This window comes from Solanum pennellii, chromosome 5 (assembly GCF_001406875.1).
Source record: "Solanum pennellii chromosome 5, SPENNV200".
NCBI lineage: Eukaryota > Viridiplantae > Streptophyta > Magnoliopsida > Solanales > Solanaceae > Solanum > Solanum pennellii.
The window spans coordinates 506,312-526,297 of record NC_028641.1 but is presented as its reverse complement, the minus strand read 5'-3'; the positions used below and the strand labels follow the sequence as shown (position 1 = coordinate 526,297).

Genomic DNA, 19,986 nt, shown 5'->3' with positions numbered 1-19,986 from the left:
TGTGCTACAATCCATGGATTTTGACCCGAAATTTCCAAAACGAAATGACTGAAATTTTTCATGAACGTTCATTAAGACCTTAGGAATTGACCAAGTTCGTCCCCCGGAGAAAATGAGTACATTTTCAAGTTCAAACAAGCTCTAAAGCAGGTAAACACAGATTTTGTCAATTTTCATCTATGAAATTTTTGTGACGCTGAATTCCCGAAAGTAAATGGTCAAAAATTTTCATAGATGCCTGTTAAGACCTTAACAATGGATCTAGTTCGTCTCGCGAGGAAAACAAAGACATTTACAAGTTCAAACGAACCAAAAACACATAATACAGATTTTATCGAATATCGTGTGTTATAGTCCATGAATTTTTAATTCCTGGAACGAAATGACCAAAATTTTTCATGAAGGTCCGTTAAGACCATAGGAATGGATCTCGTTCCTTTCGCGAGGAAATCGAGCGCATTTGCAAGTTCAAACGAGCCCCAAAAGGTAAACGCAAATTTTATCTACTTTCGTGTGCTTAGTCCATGGTATTATTGTGAATCGAAATTCTCAAAACGAAATGGCCGAAATTTTTCATGGATGTCCGTTAAGACCTTAATAATTGCTCTAGTTCGTCCTGCGATAAAACAAGATTTTCAAGTTCAAATAAGCCCCAAAGTAGGTAAACCTATATTTTTTCAATTTTCGTGTGCTAATTATTAGCTTACGTCTTGACGGACGTTGACGAAAAATGATTTGTCCATGCTTCGGAATTCATTCGACCTTGAAAATGAATTGTTTTAGCCGTTAGAGCCAACTTGCTCCATAGCTAACGTCTTAACGGACGTCCACGATAAATTTGAGCTTAACATCAAAATTCTAAATCACCAAAAATTCAGACTATAGTACAAAACATGTTAGGTTACCATCCCATAAGATATCTTTGTTGATTCCATCTCTGCGTACCAAAGACTAAACTTAAAGATACCGTAGATGCGGATCAAAGGGATATATGTAGTGGCTTTTAATTTAGATTTTTTTTTTAAAATGGGTTACAACTTTGCACAAGTATATACAAAAACGAGACTATGTTGCATCAAGAAGCACATACAGCAATGATCTTTTTCATCTCATTGTAAAGAAAACATTTACATGAAAGGTATGAGTTTTTTGAACTCAGGCAGTACTAATAATGGAAGGGAAAGACCAAAAGATGTTGATCTGCAGAGACCACCCAAGTTTTATTACCATGCCAAATGTACTTGGTCCAGCTTTTGCTTTTGAAAGAAAATGGTCGATATGAACTTCTCCAACCAACGGAAGTTCCCCACGAGGTTATCTGTCAATCTTCCTACATTTCGAGAGAAACCTTCCTAGGCAGAGTATATTGAGATTCTAGAATCTCATGTAAATTTCTAGGGTATATGAGTAACTACAATATCTACTATTGTCCCAACATCAGGAATGCTGGTAATAAGCAGTTGCTCCATTGATGCCTGATCTGCTTAAAGGATTGATTGTCAACAGAGCAGCAGTTATTTACGGATGGATGGTAGGTGACCAAGAAACACTTTGGTATTATCTGGGTGTGTTGTTGCAAAAAAAGGTGACCAAGAAACACTTCGGGGTTATCTGGGTATGTTGTTGCAAAAAAAGGTGACCAAGAAACACTATTTGTCCCTTGGATTCTTGAATTTTTCCTCAAGTATGTCGCGAATTATCCGCCTCATACGAGATGCTTCTTCAGGTTTAAACCACTTTCTTCCGAACTGAAAATGGATCAATACATCACTAACAAAGAAATTGATGCATTATCAGATCCGAAAAGATGGAAGATTCTATATAGGGAAAGGAATTAATACCATTGTCAGATCCTTCTTTTTAAGTCTTTCATGAACTACAGCAATGAATCGTTCCATAAAGAATAGCACAAAGAGTCCACAATCATAATCATTTCCTTGTTGTGGGACCTGTAATAGAAGTGCAGCAGAAGGAGGTCACCATGAAGGAATGATAATTAAGCATTTACAAGTTTGCTTTATTTCTACTGCAGAAAGTTCTTAGGAAGAATTTGATGAACTGAACCAATATTTCCTACTCTCCTCCCTTTGACCTTGTATGTGTTCAGAAGATATCAGAGAGTGTGTATCTGAAGATGGATTCAGGATCCCCTTTGAGACAACCAAAAAGAGAAGGGGGGAAAGGGGGAATGCAGACAAACAGAGATCTAAAAAATAACCATGAAGTCTCATGTTCAAATCCTAGAGGCAAACTATAGGTGATTTCTTTCCTATCTATCCAAGCCTTGGTAGAGATTTACCCGGCTATGAGAGGGTAGCATGTATCCTGGGAATTAATCAAGTCCGCACAAGCTGGCCCGAACGCCATGGTTATAGGAAAAAAGAAAACAAATATTTATCTGAGCTAATCGAGCAGAAACTTTAGCTAGTCCCTAAGACAACCTAAACACGTAAAACTACAGATCATTCCGATGAAATACAACCCACTTACAATTTGTAGAAACCACTCTTTTCTAAACATTACTGCTTTAAAATGGGGTATGCATTAGGTGTTGTTGAATAAGTTTACTCTACCAACTAGATTGATAACATAGTGCTTTTAAGTGCAATGTGGGAGAATATGATAAGTTCGAGTCGAATATACTCATTGCTGAAGCTCTGGAAAATACAGAACAAACGAATCATTTTATGAAACATAGAGATTTCTTAGAGATGATATCCAGCTCTGCAGCTGAACACCCATAATGCAATGAATCGGAAAACAGAATTCAACCAAAGAACAAACTCACATCCCACATGATGCCGAACCAATTTCATTACCTTGTAAGTTATTGACTACATATATACAAGCAAGAAACATCTCACAAGAATGCTTAAAAATTGAAAGAGGCGAGGAATTACTATTATACTCTTATCAGTTATCATCAATTCTCTGTGGAAGATTTTCCCATATTTTCTGAAAGCAAAATTTAATTAGGGAATATTCACATCCCACATTGATGCCAATTCAATCCATTACCTTACAAGTTAAAGACTACACATACAAGCATAAAAAATTTCACAAGAATGCTTAAAACTAAGAGACAAGATATTAATTGAGGAATACCGGAATAATGTAATCGTCGATTCTTTGTGGAAGATTTTCCCATATTTTGTCAGCAAAAGGATAATCTGCCACTACTCCTTGTCTCAAGAATTTCCATTCTTCTATCAAAAATCTGGTTGAAAATTAAAACTTTGAATGAAAATGAAACTCACACGTGAAGAAGCTTTCCATTTCAGAAATGATATTCCATGGGTCATATTAGACTTATACACATGATCATTTTATACAAGAAGTTGAGGATATTTTTTCATAAAGGGTGGATATCTTTCCACAGAATATTTTCTTGGAAAACAAGTGAGTTTCTTGCTTATTTTCTACTGTTTGGTGGAGTATTAATATGTAAGCTAGCAAAACATCATGAGGGTGGGACGGGGTGGGGAATGGGGGTGCGGGGGTGGAATGCTCAAGGAGATGGAGGGTTGGGGACGTTAGGCGGGTGGGAAGGAGACAATGAATTTAGAAGTTACTTATGGTACTTATTTTCCCTACTTCCATTAGGAAAGTCATTTTTCCCCATTTTAAGAGGCTTATTTTCCTAGAGAAAATATTTTGTAAAATATTTCGACCATCAAACATAAGAAATCGGAAACATTTTCCTCCATACCAAACATACCTATAAATAATAATTTGTAATGTTGGAAAACCTCCCCATATATATGTGGTGTACAAAACGTGGAGAACTAAGGGCACACACCAACTGCCAGACGTTATTAAAACTAAAACAATGGCTTTCATTACAGATGGGTAAGTTTGATCTTGAAACCACTAGTATCATTTTATCTTGGTTTTCTTTAAAATTTGCCCATACACACACCCCAATAACTATGGTTCCTAACAAAACAATAGTAATAATTAAGTAATAACTCATGTAGCACGCATCCATGACCATTTAACAGCCAATGAGAGGTAATCTTACTTTTCCATAGTACCAAAAAGAGAGCTGCTGCTGTGGAGCCTCAATGAATCCAAGTGAAGAATGATTGGGCCCAATTGATCTTCTTTATCTGGTATGCAAATTATCACCAAGCTCCAGTGATGACTGCAGAGGAGAAAGAACCAACATAAGGGCATGAACAGAAAGCTCAAGGAAACATAAGTGTAAAAGAAAAAATACCTACTGTAGACGAGTCCAAATGGTCGAGAGGGGGAAGGAGAGGAGGGGGGGGAGGGGGGAGGGGGGGGTGGACAAACCGCGGACTGTTAAATAAATACTCTGATCTGCTTAGTTACTTAGAGAAATGCAACAACACACCAGTAAGAGTGCAATCCAATTATGGTTTAGAGATGTAGAGTGTACCCAGACCTTACCCCTAACCTCAAGCAGGTAGAGAGGTTGTTTCCAACTTAGAGAAACACAAACAGTAAAAAATAAATACGTCCCAACATATGATCCATATCGACAAACATAGTCTGACCAAAATAATTTAGTTTTATAAATTGATAAACTGCAAAAAGGCCAAAATAAAAGCTCAACGGACCAATACTGAATCTAATGAATCAAGGAAGTAGCAAAATCAACCTAGAAAACTTACCTTTCATGTATGGGAAGAAATATATACGCTTTCTCAAATATATTCACACCCTTCCACCACCGTCTTAATTTGACAAATAAAGCTTCCTTCTCATTCTGCTGTTGAAAATTAAGAAATCAAAAACTATTCAGATTTACCTATTATTAGATAGATGTAAGATAGAAATATAGAAGTTAAGATGGATGTGCTAAATAAAAATGGTTGCATCCAACAAAGAGTGCAAATAACATGCATTAACGAAAAATAAGAGGTCCCTTAAGCTGATATAGTCAAATCCTATGTAAACCTGTAGATGCACCAATTTGATGATTGAAGATGATAAAGGGAACAGTGTCATCAGTCATGAGACTTAAGAGCACTTGTTTGTGGAATGCCCCTTCACCAAACATATCTGGAATAAGGTCCTAGTTGAATACAAAGAGGAATTTTCCACTGTGACAATTGGGGAACAATATCAGAATTGGGGCATTGGCTATGCTAAGGGGAGAACTCAGAAGGCAGTGGCGTTCAAGCTGTTTGTTTCTGAAGTGGTATATGCTATTTGAATGGAGAGAAACTTGAGAAATTTTGAGAAAAGATTCAGTGATGGAGGTAGCCTATGTGTCATATGTCGGAGCCCCTCTTGGGATAAATCAGCTGCTTACTAGCTACACTTTTTGATGTATTTACATAGCACTGTACAGGTTTATTCCCCAGTTTCCTATAATTTCGTAAAGAATGTTCTTGGTGATTAATACATGGATAGTTACCAAAAAATAGAAATACACGCGCAATCGCATTCTAGAGTGCTTCAAGCATATGTTTATTGTATGCAATAAAATATCTATTATTAGAAATACTATATAACAAACTCACCGGAAGTCTTTGTCTTTGCAAGTTCAAGAAATACTCCACTACTTTGAATTCAATTTTTGCATCAATATAATATTTGTTTTTTCATTAGATGAGTGCTGTGTCTACATTGACATCAATTGATATTTACATGTAATTATTGATTATATACACTTTCTTATTAATAAATGCAGAATTCATGTGCAACGCACATACACTAAAACTAGTTTTACAAATAAAGCAGATGAAAATACAACTCCATATCTGTCCCCCAATTAAAAACCATTATTGAGACCAAGTTCTTTCAGTTTCTTCTATTTCTATAGGTTCTACCAAGATTCACAAACCAGCTAGTTAAGTTCAAAGTAAATAATTTGCAGATAAGAATGAATACCTTGCTGAAAACAGCCTCTTTGAGCTTGCTGTAAAAATATGTATTAAAGAAGTGATAATCACACCTTTCTCCATCTGCGGGAGATTTTCTCTGCTGGAGGTGCCTATGCAAGAGGAGAAGGCAATTAGGTTTTACCAGATTGAAAATGTGATTGTCAAGCTATCTCTATCCTCTGCTAGGATGACTTAGAAAAAGCACCAATGTCTAACTTAGGTTACTAAAACAGAGCCATATCCTTACACAAACTCTAACAGTATATCACATAGGCAAAAAGGTTCAACTTTCACAATCCAAAGATATCAAGCTACCATGATCAACTTTTTGACAAGTACCAAGCTGACATGGTCATTGAAACGTCAATAATGCGGATATTATCTGAGTGAATATTTCACGACTCCAACCAACTGAATAAACATAGGTAGTCAAGGTGAAGCCACAAACATCACTAGTAGGAAGAATTCATAAACATTTTTAAATTCATGTGCAATTAATAGTGTTTAATCACTAGAATGAAAACATTGTCATTCTCTGTCCACAGAAAATTGGCATTGATCAAATTTTCAAAATGTTGCATACGTGAATAGGACCGGGGATTAAAAAGTTCCAAGAGAACATAATTTAAAATTTAGCCACTTGCGTGATATTAAAATGATCTTATAGACTGAAAACTGAAACAATGATAATAATAGATCTGATCAAGTTCCATGTATTTAAAAAAGTTATAAACAGTTTAATGCCATAAATAAAGTTTAATTCAATAAAGTCAGACAGAGGACCCAATCTAAAAGCAGCAGCTACAAGGTAAGCTTGTCACCTATTATTGTTTAGTAGGTACTCTTCGGGGTTGTTTCATTCAAGGACTAGTTATGCATGGATTATAATGCAGCAGTAAAAAAAAATACAGGAATTGTTGAGCTGTAATAATGAAAATATGGTTATATAATATTACAAATCATTCCACATGGATTGCCTTCTGACTAAGGGTTGTATTGCTAATATTTGTACTCTTCTTTCACGTTTTACCACATATGAATAAGTAAATATATTGCCACATAAGTTGTGCCAGTATTAGCACTGCATAGATGAACAAACCATGGACTACATTGGTTATGGAGAGTTTCCATACAGGAAACAAAACATTGAATTAGTTATGCAGGGATAAAATAAATGCAGAATCGCAAACTTTATGACAGGACTATTTTTTCTTAGGGGGTCAACCAAACAACTCCTTAGTTTGTAGAACAAGTTCACAGGCATGAGTGGCAAACGCATCTGATCCAAATATCTAGGGAGGACCAGGAAATGCAGAAGTATGTGATATAACACAAATTATATCAGAAGTAAAGTTTGTTATGTGTAAGATTATTATGTTCTGTTTCCTGTATGGAAACTCTGCATAACCTTAGCTGGTCCTTTACACCAGCTAAGGTTCGTGTTTTATATATGTGTAGATATAGCCGAGACTGAAGAAGCACGAAGCACTTGAATAAACACCTTAAAAATAGTTTTTTTTCGGTATTTTGTGACTGACAGCTAGATGTGCTTACTTCAACGCAAGAAATATAATTTCTAATCAATTCCGTAACTACTGGATCAGAATATCTTTCACTTACCGAATATAGAAATTCATTATAGTAGACGACAGATATGCTTCAGGAGCAAGAGATTCCATATCTGAGTAATAGATTTCGACTGCTTCAGGATCATCCCTAATTAATGTAAACGATGGAACATAAAGCACAATCAATAACAAAGAAAGACGGTGCCTGGTTCCTATATGTAACATGTTGACAAAAATGTTCTCATTCAGGACAAACCTTGAAGGAAAGTATATCTTGGTTGCCTTTGTGCTGAAAGAGGTACAAAGGAGTCAATAATTGCCACCAGAACCAAAATTAGGTGCCTATGTTTCAGATGAAAAGATAAATACATCATTTCAGTACCTCTCGACCATATGATGTGCTTGCTGTCTTGGTTCAACAACATCAGGTTCCTCCTCATCCAGTAGAACAACAGCCTCATCCTAAGGAAATAGAGAATCTCATAATCAGACCTAGGATTAGGACAAAATACAAGAGTGGTACACTTTTAACCTCTATATGTGTGATCCATAACTAGGATAGAAATTACACATAATAAAGGGGGAAGCAACAATAATTCATAAAGCTCAGCTGGAATCCTAGAATATCTACAATGAGTACTGAAAATAGAACCAAGTAGGAGATATTTGGACGAAGTTCTAATAAGCTAATCAATCCACATGTAACCAATGCTACTATCTATCCCCACAGACAAAAAGAGAAAATAAAAGAGGCAGTGGTGATGGTTGTTTCTTCTGACATAGAAAAAGTAGCCATTGTCATCAGTACACACTTGACTCATTGGTCAAACCTAGCACTGATGTTAAACCCTAGTCCAAACAAAGGAACAAAAAAGCCCTCAAATTTTCTATTCAATGAAAAATCCATGTAAGAAAGGAAAGAAGGAGAGAGATATGAGAGAAACCTTACATTTGCATGCCTCAAAGTACAGACAGAATGGGCTTGAGAAGGTTTCCACCTGACAAAATAGAGAAATCCATAACCAAACATATATTTCTTTCATTCCTTAATTTCATAACAAATATCCAGCAACAGGATGCAAGTTAAACTAAAGGCAGGCAGCTGAAGCAAATGAATGGACAGTACAACTCAAATTCATGGCTCATTTGCATGTAGATGGATTTACATTAGGCTGAACATATAACGATGCAATCTTCCTACTTTTTACACAAACAAAGTCACAAAGGCAAGTATTGGGTAAATAAGTGCTATTTTAGATCAAAAAACAAAAGGATTTTCAGTGTTTTTTCGCAGGAAAAGTTGTGTTTGAGGGAGAAAAGGGAAACAAGGAGAAGAAGAAGAAGAAGAAGAAGAAAAAAACAACTGGATCGCGAAAATGTCATCAACAAAACTACACATCATCCCATAGCAGATGGTTAAAAATTCAATAAGGACCATAATAATGTGGTGAAGATCCTCCTTCTGATCCAGATTTTAGTTCAATTTTGGGGAAGGGATTATACACATCTTCACCAATCAAACGCTCCAGATGTTTTCAATTGGAAACTGAAAACGCTCCAGATTCTCATTACCTTATCCTCTATTTTTTAAGTCACAGCTACAGATATGGAATCTGAAAGGGAAACTCAGCTTTATGTTCATTCTGATGTGACTGGCCAACTTTGGCAAATCTTTCTAAAACAAGGTCAGGCTCTTAGATGGGTGTACCCTAAAACCAAAACCCAATTGTTGCTCTCTAAGGAAAAGAAATAGAAAACTAAAGTTATGGTGGAATACCATACTTGCATATATTTGGTGGACTGTATAGAAGGAAAGAGATGCCATATGTTTTTTTGGGATAACGTACAACGAAATGCCATATGTTTGAAGATAAAGCATGCTATCCAGCAAATCAAGTCCAAGTGTAAGCTTTTATGTCTTCTTTTGGATTAAATGAAGAAGAATCAATATTTAACGTCTTAGAATCCCTAAAAGATTAGAATGGGATTTTATTTGGGTTTTCGTTCACTTGTATATATATTTCAGCACTTTCTTAGAGCTGCTGTTTTTATAAAATTTCCTACTCGTCAGCAAGAAAAGGAAACAATTTTATGTACCTAAGCGATAAAGCGTTCCCAATGCCACGAACTGTTACCCCATTTACAATCACATTTTTTTAAAATTATTTGCTTATAACTGTGCCATTCAGGCCAACTTTTGCGCACCTCGACTAATTCCACGTGATATGTCACCTCATACCAATAGCAGGTAATTTATCCACCAAGACTGGGACAAATGGGAAGAATTACCTAGTGTTTTTTGACTTTGCTAGGAATCGCACTTGAAGACCTCATGGCTCTCAACTACTTCATTGACCACTAGGCCACACCCTTGGGTGCCATTCACAATCACATTACTACAACACTCCCTATAATATATAATGCACCTTTGTCTTGGACATGAAAACAAACAGAACAAACCAAACTCTCAAAATTTTGGCCCTTTGACGTTTCAACTCTAATTCCCGAGTAATATCTTTGAAGTAGGAGCACGTTCCAAAAGTCAATCTTGGAACTAAAAGGAGCATTGTGCAGAAAGATTGACTGATTGAAGAATATAAGCACAAAAATGGTTGGGATCAAAGAGACAAGGTTAATTGAATGATATTTTGTTGCTTCCCTTGTTCCTTGACCATAAATTTTAAAGAGACTAATGCACTTCATTATAAAAGAAGCCTTGGTTGTTCAGTGTGTATCTAAAAAATTTCATCTTAGAAATATCCTTTTTTTATGGTAAAATGCACACCAATTATAGTTAACACTTTTAGCTGCAATAGTAATCAAGAAAATAACAGCAATGGCTACATACTCCAGCAGTATCAAGAAAACAACAACAATAAGTAACATAGAATAAAACATTCTGTGAAGTTAAGTAAAATAACAATGGAGACAAGAATTTCACATACTCTTTCCTGACACGGCTAGAGAAACTTTCTTCAGAATAACGAGGAGAAGAAGTAGAAATATCTCTCGTCTTTCCATTAGCATAAAATTCTCGATCATCTATATATAGAGGGGACTTAAAAGGTACTTCTCGTGAAGACAATTCTGTCTTACATCTTCTTCTTGGAGAAAACTTTTTGGTTAATATCCTTTTGCGGCCACACGTATTCAAAGCATGTAAATCATTTTGGAAACCATTGGGTGCCTTAGAGTTAGCCTGCTAATCAACAAGTAAAAGCAACATTAGATATATATATATATATATATATATATGGGTTTTTATCTTGGATTGCAGTAAGTGCAAAACAACATTAACTATTTTCATCAGAATCTTATTTTTTAAGGAAAAATATACTTTTTCTTCTAGCTTTTTCGAAAAGCACACAGCAAAAGCAGATTGCGAGCGTGGTGCTGATTGTGCAGACCGCTGCCCTAGGTCATTAGCTGCACCTACAAAATTTTCTCCACCATTAGTTTCCTTTCATACAATATTTTGTATAGAAACTCAAATCTTTTACTCATCTAACTTCCATGTAGCTGCACATATACGTTGTACATAAACCAAGAGTGAACAGTGGGTAAAATCAGCACTAAAGATCTCCAAGGTGAACAGTGACTACACTTGGAGTGCTAGAAACTCGTTTATATATTTATGTTTTCCCAAGTAATGAACATCCTTTAGTTGGTAGAAGAACTTGTGACAACAGAAAAGCTTAACGTTTTCCTTTTTTTTGGGATAAATGAAAAGATTAACAGTCACCCCCTACCCTCCACACACAGAGAAAAAAAGACTTACCAATAGAACTAGAGTGATGCCTCCCCAATAAGGCACATCCATCTGTTCCCTGTCAAAAATAGTGTAAGAAAATAATGTTCAATTACATAAACCAATCAAAGAGGGAAGGACAAATGCTTGTTCAAGGAAACACACTTTCCAAATATGGATTTTGTGCCATTTCTACGGTTATGCATTCATTTATGAAGTATTATCTACAATTGTCATGGTTGACAGCATCATTATGATTATGCATCAAAACCACAAAAATCATTGGGAAAAAAAGTATTTTCAATTCATGTGAATTTTCACAAGTGTCTTGAAAGCCTTTCTCAAATGATGACACTAATTGTGCAATTCTAAAATGCTGCCATATAGTTGTGAGATACTAATATGCAGATTTCGCTTATCAATCCATACCAGAGTAACATAAACCCCACATTTGCTATGAAAATGTGGTTCAACATAGCCCACAACCAGGTTAAATAGCTTACTGCAGGAAATTTTTTTTAATTAAATGGGTCTTGATCAAACAAACCAAATAAAGAAAACATTTAATAAAATATGGGATGCTGGTAACATTTATGGTGCCTAAATGGCCAAACCGGTAGCGCTTATACTTGAGGAACAAAGGAATTCTTCAGTGATTTTATTGTCCTAAACTAAAGAAAAAGTAATTTCGGTAGACAATTTCCTAAACTAGAGTGACCTTTTGAGGAATTAACTCCACTTCAAATTAAGCACCTTTTTAAGAAAATAAACACCTTATGCTCCTAGAAGCTTCGCCAAATAGGCTATTACTTAAGTTAATAGTTATTCATTGCCTTCCTCGAAATTCCACAAGGTGGAGTCAATACATGAATCGAATATATTTACCAAAACATTTTTGCACTAGTTCTCAAGCAAAAGTTGATTTAGAAATTAGTTCATATTTCAATGGTATTTCTTTCCTATATTTCAAATACTTTGTATAATGCACAATAAATTATTGAGGGTTAAATTTAATGATTTCAGTACGAGATCATTACCAGTAACTTTTTTAGAGAATGTTAATAAATTCCGAAAATCCATTTAGCGTTCTGTATGCACTACAGACTCAGCAGCACCCTTATAGGGTTTCAAAATTCTTCTGAATTATACAAAATCCACAGATGTTCAAGCAACAATACTACTACAATAACAACTAAATTACAGTAAATAACTAATTGAACTCGACAGATGAATACTCTACATCCATTTTGCTCGAAATTTAATTAAGAACCTCACCTTATCGGAGTTAAGCAGTTTTCTCCTCTCAAATTCAGCCTCGTACTTTTTTATTGTTGTTTTCAGTTTCTCGCCCCCGTCGACTAATCTAGGGCCTTTGCTGCTCAACAAACTTTTGAACCTGTTAATTTTTTCAGTCAGTTCATCAATCCTTAGGTTTGAAAACTCGTCATTTTGCTCTTCCCCGTCGTCTATGCTAATCATCGGAGTTGCTTTAGTAGCGACCACCAACTCGGCCGGAGGCTTGTCGTCTATTAGCGTACCCCAATCAATAACTAACCGTGCCATTTAGAATTTCATTCAACTACAGCAACATCGAGAGATCAAAAACGAAAATTCCAATCCGAAAGAGAGCAAGACGAAAGGAAAAGCTTCGACTCTGAGGGTAAAAGAGAGCTATAACATCGATGCTGCTGCTAAACCAAGAATGCTAGACCGTAACCTACCCCAAAACACTGCATTGGGGAATCGATGATGAACAAAGATGAAGCTAAAGGTGGCAAATGGGCTGTTTTATTGTATATTTGGACGGATTAAAATGGGCTGAGTTATTCATATAATTTTAAAGTATACCCTATAAATAATTATATTTGTATCAAATATATTTGTATATTATATTAATTATATTTGGTATTATGTATCAAATATATTTGTGATACGATGAATACAGTATGTATTTTCTTTTTTCAATTTTGTTCGCATTTTTCCTTGTAATATATAGCTAGATATAATATTTTTTTATATAGTTGTATTCAATTTGATACGAATTAATTGTATATTTATAATACAAAGAATATAATATTTATACAATTTCTCTCACTCTTGCCTCTCACCTCTTACTTCTATTTCCTAGTTCCGCTCATTTCTCTCGTCTCAAAAACATAGATGTAATTCGTAAGTAAATTATATTTTTGAATTTCTAATTAGGTCTAAACCATGATCATTGTATCTTTTCAAATCAAATACGATTAACGCATTAAAGAACTCTTCTTAAGCTTTATTAAGTCTCTAATCACACCAAAGAAAACAACATTGATAGGTATTCTGAACGTTGTTGTTTTCAACACCTTGAAGATTAGGCACAATTGAATGAATTGGATCAACATATTAATCTGGATATATATTTTAAAAGATAGCTTTATTGTACGATTGAGAGAATGAAAGTAGGAATTTTTTTCGCTCATTTACAAAATGGTGTTTTCATAATCATAAACAAGATTCGACTAACACAAATTGATAGACTTCAAATGACATTTCAAATGTTTATACATAATAGTTGTTTTTAATCGTGATTTGAAGTACTATTTCTCATTCAAAAATCTTGATAATCAACAATACATCAAAAATATCATTAGAGCTAGTGTTCTCGAACATTAAAACAAGAAAAGTAATAATATAAAAAAAATTCTTGGAAGGATTATGAAAATTACTAGTTCAAAAGGGAAGAAATTGGTGTTTGATTGAGAAAGGAGAGAAAGAAAGTTTTTCGTTATAAGAGAAAAAGTAACGCTGAAAGCTAAGTGTCTTTTATACATCGTTTATAATTTTTCAAACCCATTAAGAGATTTTTTAAACAAAAATAAATAGATTTATTGATTCACAGCTAACAATCAAATGTACTTAATTACTGAACGTGAATGGTTAAGATTTATAGCTCCATTAAATACAAACAAATGAGACATTAGAACGAGATATTTTATCGAAAATTATAAAATCTATAAAATATATATAAGACATATTCATACAATCAATACTTTCTTCAGTAATTCTAGGGCTCACTCTCAAACCCACAATCTTCGGCTACCAATTTCCACATCCATGGCGGATTCAGCTCCTTCGCCGGAAAATTCCGCCGTCGCAAATTCACAACCACTGACAGAATCTGATAACAAAACCTCACAATCAGATCCATCTCCGGCACCGTCGTTATCTTCACCTCTGCCACCACCTCCGCCGTTGATCCAGCCTTACTCCGGCACACCTCCGTCGTTTCGTCCGGCGACGCCACCAGCACCACTACCTGGTGTTGGTGTAGCTCCTATGTTCTCGCCTCTTCCTAACCCTAACTTGCAGCAGCAAACATTGAATTTTCCGAATCCTTCTGTTCAGCCTCCCGGAGTGAATTCTGTGCCGCCGTCGATGATTCCAGCACCTACAGCTGGTGCTGGAGCTGTCCAGATGGGTTCGGCGCCGCAAATTATGCCGCCTTATGCTATGCCTGGACAGATGGTGAGACCATACGCTCCTATGCCTAATGGTTACCATGCTATGCCTCAACCTGCTCCACAGGGCGCCATGATTCATCCCGGTGGGTTTTTGTTTCTTTCTTATATGTACTGACAACTTGGGTATTTAGCAATTGATAGCTGAAATGATAGATTGTGCAGTGTATTATACACTTGTGTTGTTGTGATATCAAAAGGCGAAGTCTTTGTCGATTAATCTCTTAGGATAGTTACTTCAGATTTGTGGATCGTCAGCTCTATCTGCTGCAGTACTGGGATCTTAATAATAGCTTTGACAAAGTTTATTATTTAGAAAATATTCTGTTGAGACTGAACCACTACAAAATGTTATACATAAGTATGCTTGTTAAGGCTCTAGAAGAATCACTGAACTCTTATTTCTGATTACCATTTGAACCTCGCATTACTTAATAGTATATACGTTATAGATATAATTAGAGTATCAATGGCTAGCGTACTTCTGTCTTGTTGCTTTATTGTGTTGATATTGGGAGGGGAATATTATGGATGAGAGGAGTTTGCCATAGAATTGTATTAAAAATGGATAAGGGGTAACGATGACGGGATGTTTTCTCCTACAGTTTCTTGAATGGTTTCGGTGAGAAAGGTGGGAAGGCTTCATATTGCTGTTCATTAGAGACTACTGAGTACTCCAACTGCTTTTTTGGTATGAGCACGTTTGCTTGTTTTTGTTTTTATTTTCATTTATCATTACAAGGTCATTTGCTTTCGAACACATCTATTTTCTGTGAAGTACCAAAAGTGGATCTTTCTCACCATGGACATATAATTTTCTATGTTATGTAATGTCTGAATATGCGTGTACTACAGTAGATTTACTTTTAGTAGTAAGGGTACTACCCCTTTGTTGGGATCTTGATTCTTGAAATGCTGGCAGCAGACCTTGTTAACAACTGAATGCAAGTAGCCTATACACCAAGGTATCACAATCTTTTCATTTTACCTGCTTGTGTTGTCCTTCCGGCTATTTTTCTGCTGTACATGATGATGTTAATGTTTGACATGTGGAAAGATTGTCTTAAAATACTTTATCATGCTATCAATTGCATTACTGATGATGAGACGCTGGAAGTCTCATCTTAATGTATTCAAACCTTGCAAATCATTCTTGGAATTTGGACAGTTAGATCAGATTTCTTTGCAAGTGGATGCATAAGGTAAGCCCTATTCACATGTTAGTGATTTATGAAATAGACGTTATTATCTTGATCCTTCAGGTTATCTGTTCAGCTCGTGAGTGTTCTCATGCCTATGGTGCCATCTCATAATGCTTGTTATGTTTGGTAATAACATTTGTTCAGCCTTACAGTTTTCTTTTGTGAATGAGACGTAGGTGTTGAGTGGTAGACTTGTCTCTGCTTTGTAAGCTTGGCCTAATAAATATTCCTAGACTCCTTTGTCCATTTATGCAGGAATTCCGCGTTATGCATCACCGTACACACAGATGGCTCGACCAGTTTTTCCTCCACGCCCACTTGGTGCAGTTGGCATTATTCCTCCCTTGATGCGCCCTCCAATCCCTATGATGCGTCCTCCAATCATTCCTCCTGTTGCCAGGCCAGCTGCCATCCCAAGCATTACTCAAACAGAGAAACCACAAACAACAGTTTATGTTGGCAAGATATCGTCCACTGCAGAAAATGAGTTTATGCTTTCTCTTTTGCAGGTGAGTGAATCTAACATTTCAGCAATTTCTCCAATTATTTTTTGAAGGGTGGAACTTAATTCTTTGTGTTGCTCACTTGTTTGTGTTCCAAAGCTCTAAATTTAACTGACCTTTCTGCTGTAATGTTTGCAAAGCTCTGCGGGCCTGTTAGGAGTTGGAAGCGTGCTCAAGATCCGACTAATGGATCACTGAAAGGTTTTGGGTTTTGTGAGTTTGAGTCTGCTGAGGGGGTTCTCCGTGCATTAAGATTGCTCAACAAATTAAACATCGATGGGCAGGAGCTAATGGTATGATCCTGTCTTTTCCTCCTTTCTCTCTCGATCCCCACCCACCCACTCAAATTTTTTTCTTATCTGGAAAATACACACGGCCAACTGTCCAAAATAAATAAATTTTGTTCTCATTTATGTCTGCATATTTTAGGACTATTATTGTGCAGCATGAAGATCTCAGTGATAAAATTAATTATGATACCTTATTTTTCCATCTGATAATGTGTGACTGTGCAGCTCATCTGTCTACTAAATATTTACAGTATCTTCCCCCAGTGTTTTGAAATATGAACATTTTGTTCTGTCTGCATGCATATTTCGACCAAATCATGTTATAGGTGCTCTCCTTCAAGTCATGTTACATCCCCAACTTACTAAAGGGTAGTGAATTTCAACTATTAAACTTAGTTAGACTTGGTATCATTGCAGTTAAATGTCAATCAAGCAACTCGCGATTTCCTTGAACGGTATGTTGAAAAGAAAGCAGAGAACTCAAAGAAACCCAAAGAATCTGAAAGTGAAGGCACTGAGAAAGAAGAAGAAAGTGCATTAGGTGGGGAGACAAATGAAAATCCAAAGACGACCGCTGAACCTCCTGAGTCTAGTACAGAAGAATCAAAGCAAGATAGTGGTGATAAAGGGAACAAAGAAAATCTTGATGCTGCTAACTTTGGTCTGGTCACTGACGAAGATAGGCAAGCTGACAAAGAGGCCTTGGAGAAGCTCAAGGATATGATCGAGGAAAGGCTGAAGAATAAACCATTACCACCTCCACCTCCACCTCCACAAGCACCTAAAGATGGTTCTGATAACTCATATACGGAAGACCTCAAAGATGGAGAACCAGGTAGAGATACAGCAAAAAATGGTTAGTTTCTTGGACCAATAGGAAGCCTATCTTTCCTTTATTTGTTTCGGATATTTTTCTTTTGTTGATGCTTTACTGACAGTTTGATTATGATTTTGGAAACACTGCAGAAGAAAAAAATGATGATGTCAACGAAAGTAAAACTTCAAGTGAGCATGACAAGGCCGAGATTAGCTCACCGGACCATCGTAGGCATGATAGGAGAAGCAGGGATAGGGAGAGGGATTTGAAGAGGGAAAAGGAAAGGGAACTCGAAAGGTATGAGAGAGAACGTGAACAAGAACGAGCCAAGAGAGAGAAGGAGAGAGAGTACAAGACCCGCGAAGATGACCGTAGGTACAAGGCCCGTGAAAAAGAGTGGGAAACAAGAGAAAGGGAGAGGGAACATTGGCGAAAAAGAGAGAGAGAAAGGGAGAAAGAAAGGGCTCAGGAACGGAAATGGGATATAGTGGAACAAGAACGTGAATGTGAAGATGGTTATAGAAAAAGAAAACACAGGACTAGTGACGAGGAGAGGAAAAGACGGCAGAGAGAGAAGGAAGATGACTTGGCCGACAGGTCTAAAGAAGAAGAAGAGATTGCTGAGGCTAAGAGAAGAGCAGACGAGGAACATCAGAAAAAAGAACAGGAGGAGGCATTGAAAATCCTTTCTGGTCATCTAGCCAATGGACGTGAAAAAGTTATTTCATATGAGGAAAACAATCTTGATAGCCAAGATAAGAATATCGAGACAGCTCATTTTAATTTAAGCCAGGGTAACTATTTTAGTTTATTCTTCTTAAGATTTATTACTATGGATTCTGCTCTTATCTTTTTATTTGGCATTTGATGTTGAAAAATAACAGGTGAAGGAGTTGCACAAAATGGGACTGATGAAGAATCCGTGCGTGCAGCTACTGCAATATCAGACATGAGGCATAATAGCAATGCCCCTACAAAAAGGTTAGAATTTGGCCTCTCAGGGTCAGGAAAAAGAGCTGCTGTCCCTTCTTTCTTCAATGCGGATGAGGATGAGGATACTCAAAAAGAAAAGAAAATGAGGCCATTGGTTCCAATTGACTACTCAGCTGACGAACATATGGTCCAACCTTCCATCTCTGTAGCATCGCCGACTACGGCTGCAGAATTTGCTAAGCGAATTTCAAATGTCAATGCTAAAGAAGAGAGGCCTGATATAGAGAAGGAGAGACACAGAAGAACTCATGACAGATCCAGCCAGAGGGATCGGGACAGGCATGACGAGGAGACTAACCGAACCAGGGATGACGGTAGAAACCTTGATCATGGCAGAGTTCGGGAAACTAGACCTGATAAGGTTAAGACACCTGATAATCAGAAGCTTTTAGATGCAAAACAATTGATTGACATGATTCCAAAGACCAAAGATGAGTTGTTCTCTTATGAGATAAACTGGGCTACTTATGACAAGGTGAGAAATGATCTGTCAGTTTCATTCTCTTGCTTTAGTACATGAGATGGTTTCATTAATTTATATGTTTTATTCTTAGAGTTATATGCTATCTGGTACTTGCAACTTCTAGCGAACACAGCTATGCATTTTCATATTGATGTGTTCCTGCAATTAACATAAAGCAGAGTGGGATGAGATGTGAGAGATAGCATACCCACTAAGTTTCTAGGATTTGGAGGGCTTTTATTACTACTGTGGTTGATTTTTAGCCTAATGTCAGCCAAACATTTGATATAGGTTTTGCCCCCGATATAGCCGATCTTTCTTTCCAATCACACATTTCCTTTGAGCGCAGTAATAGTAAGAGCAACATGATGGTTCCTTTTAAATTGTTTTTACAAGAAACACAACTGATGAATGAGTTTCGGGCCTTCTATTGTTGGTTTATTGGAGCTGTGAATGTTTATAGTTTATATCTGCTTTGCTTTTCACAGAATGCATTACATGAAAGGATGAGACCGTGGATCAGTAAGAAGATCACTGATTTTCTTGGTGAGGAGGAGCCGACGCTGGTAGACTACATCGTCTCCAGCACTCAAGAACATGTCAAGGCAACTGAGATGCTGGAGAGGCTCCAAAGTATATTAGATGAAGAAGCTGAAATGTTTGTTCTGAAGATGTGGAGGATGCTTATATTTGAAATCAAGAAAGTTGAGACAGGTCTGGCTTTAAGGCCCAAATCCTAATTTCAGTTGTGTTCTCACCTGTAACTTGAAAGCATATTCATTAATGCTCTTGCTACTCTATCAAATCATTGTAGAATTGTTTTCTTTCAAGCATAAAAATGACAAATAGTTTAGGTCAAAAGTTATCTTGTGATTCTCTTAATTCATTCCAGCTTCAAGGTTGCTTTGCTTTCCATGTTTGTGCTGTTTTCTCTTACATATCAGAAATATCCCACAATGTTTACTGGAGGTAATTTTTGAGAAGCAAAGGCCCCATTTTTGTGGGATCACAACAGGGTGTGTTGTTGTTGTGAAGGCCTTAATAGTGTTC

General features: G+C 36.5%; 2 protein-coding genes across 12 annotated transcripts; one reads left to right on the top strand and one right to left on the bottom strand.

The window, feature by feature from the left end:
• Window positions 1-997: 997 nt before the first annotated feature.
• On the bottom strand, window positions 998-12,983 carry LOC107018673 (ubiquitin-like-specific protease 1D). Of its 6 annotated transcripts, none has more exons than XM_015219212.2 (14): window positions 12,447-12,983; window positions 11,202-11,250; window positions 10,761-10,855; window positions 10,369-10,625; window positions 8,373-8,421; window positions 7,806-7,885; window positions 7,680-7,712; window positions 7,476-7,571; window positions 5,863-5,965; window positions 4,638-4,735; window positions 4,022-4,144; window positions 3,106-3,217; window positions 1,842-1,949; window positions 998-1,748 (listed from the first exon to the last, which is right to left on the bottom strand). In XM_015219212.2, exons 1-14 carry the CDS (start codon window positions 12,732-12,734, stop codon window positions 1,650-1,652), a joined length of 1,590 nt encoding a protein of 529 aa, XP_015074698.1. In that variant the 5' UTR covers window positions 12,735-12,983; the 3' UTR covers window positions 998-1,649. The 6 variants fall into 6 exon arrangements, with proteins under 6 accessions (XP_015074698.1, XP_015074700.1, XP_015074701.1 ...); XM_015219214.2 differs by having other exon boundaries at window positions 4,638-4,732; XM_015219215.2 differs by having other exon boundaries at window positions 10,761-10,849.
• A 1,208-nt stretch (window positions 12,984-14,191) lies between these two features.
• LOC107020281 (RNA-binding protein 25) lies at window positions 14,192-19,851 on the top strand. Of its 6 annotated transcripts, XM_015220571.2 has the most exons (9): window positions 14,616-14,754; window positions 15,274-15,359; window positions 15,594-15,996; window positions 16,126-16,379; window positions 16,514-16,666; window positions 17,081-17,519; window positions 17,630-18,274; window positions 18,365-18,948; window positions 19,425-19,851. In XM_015220571.2, the coding sequence occupies exons 3-9, from the start codon at window positions 15,981-15,983 to the stop codon at window positions 19,674-19,676; spliced, it is 2,343 nt and encodes a 780-aa protein (XP_015076057.1). In that variant the 5' UTR covers window positions 14,616-14,754; window positions 15,274-15,359; window positions 15,594-15,980; the 3' UTR covers window positions 19,677-19,851. The 6 variants fall into 6 exon arrangements, with proteins under 6 accessions (XP_015076056.1, XP_015076055.1, XP_027773017.1 ...); XM_027917216.1 differs by having other exon boundaries at window positions 14,229-14,754; window positions 15,274-15,996; window positions 16,104-16,379; XM_015220575.2 differs by lacking the exon at window positions 15,594-15,996.
• Window positions 19,852-19,986: the final 135 nt, after the last annotated feature.

Coding starts and splice junctions, on each gene's coding strand:
- LOC107020281 (XM_015220569.2), top strand. CDS start 14,265: ATGGCGGATTCAGCTCCTTCGCCGGAAAATTCCGCCGTCGCAAATTCA. Junction 14,755..16,125: donor GGGCGCCATGATTCATCCCG/GTGGGTTTTTGT, acceptor CCATTTATGCAG/GAATTCCGCGTTATGCATCA. Junction 18,275..18,364: donor TCATTTTAATTTAAGCCAGG/GTAACTATTTTA, acceptor GAAAAATAACAG/GTGAAGGAGTTGCACAAAAT.
- LOC107018673 (XM_015219212.2), bottom strand. CDS start 12,734: ATGGCACGGTTAGTTATTGATTGGGGTACGCTAATAGACGACAAGCCT. Junction 11,251..12,446: donor AACTGCTTAACTCCGATAAG/GTGAGGTTCTTA, acceptor TATTTTTGACAG/GGAACAGATGGATGTGCCTT. Junction 7,572..7,679: donor AAGATATACTTTCCTTCAAG/GTTTGTCCTGAA, acceptor TACATTAATTAG/GGATGATCCTGAAGCAGTCG.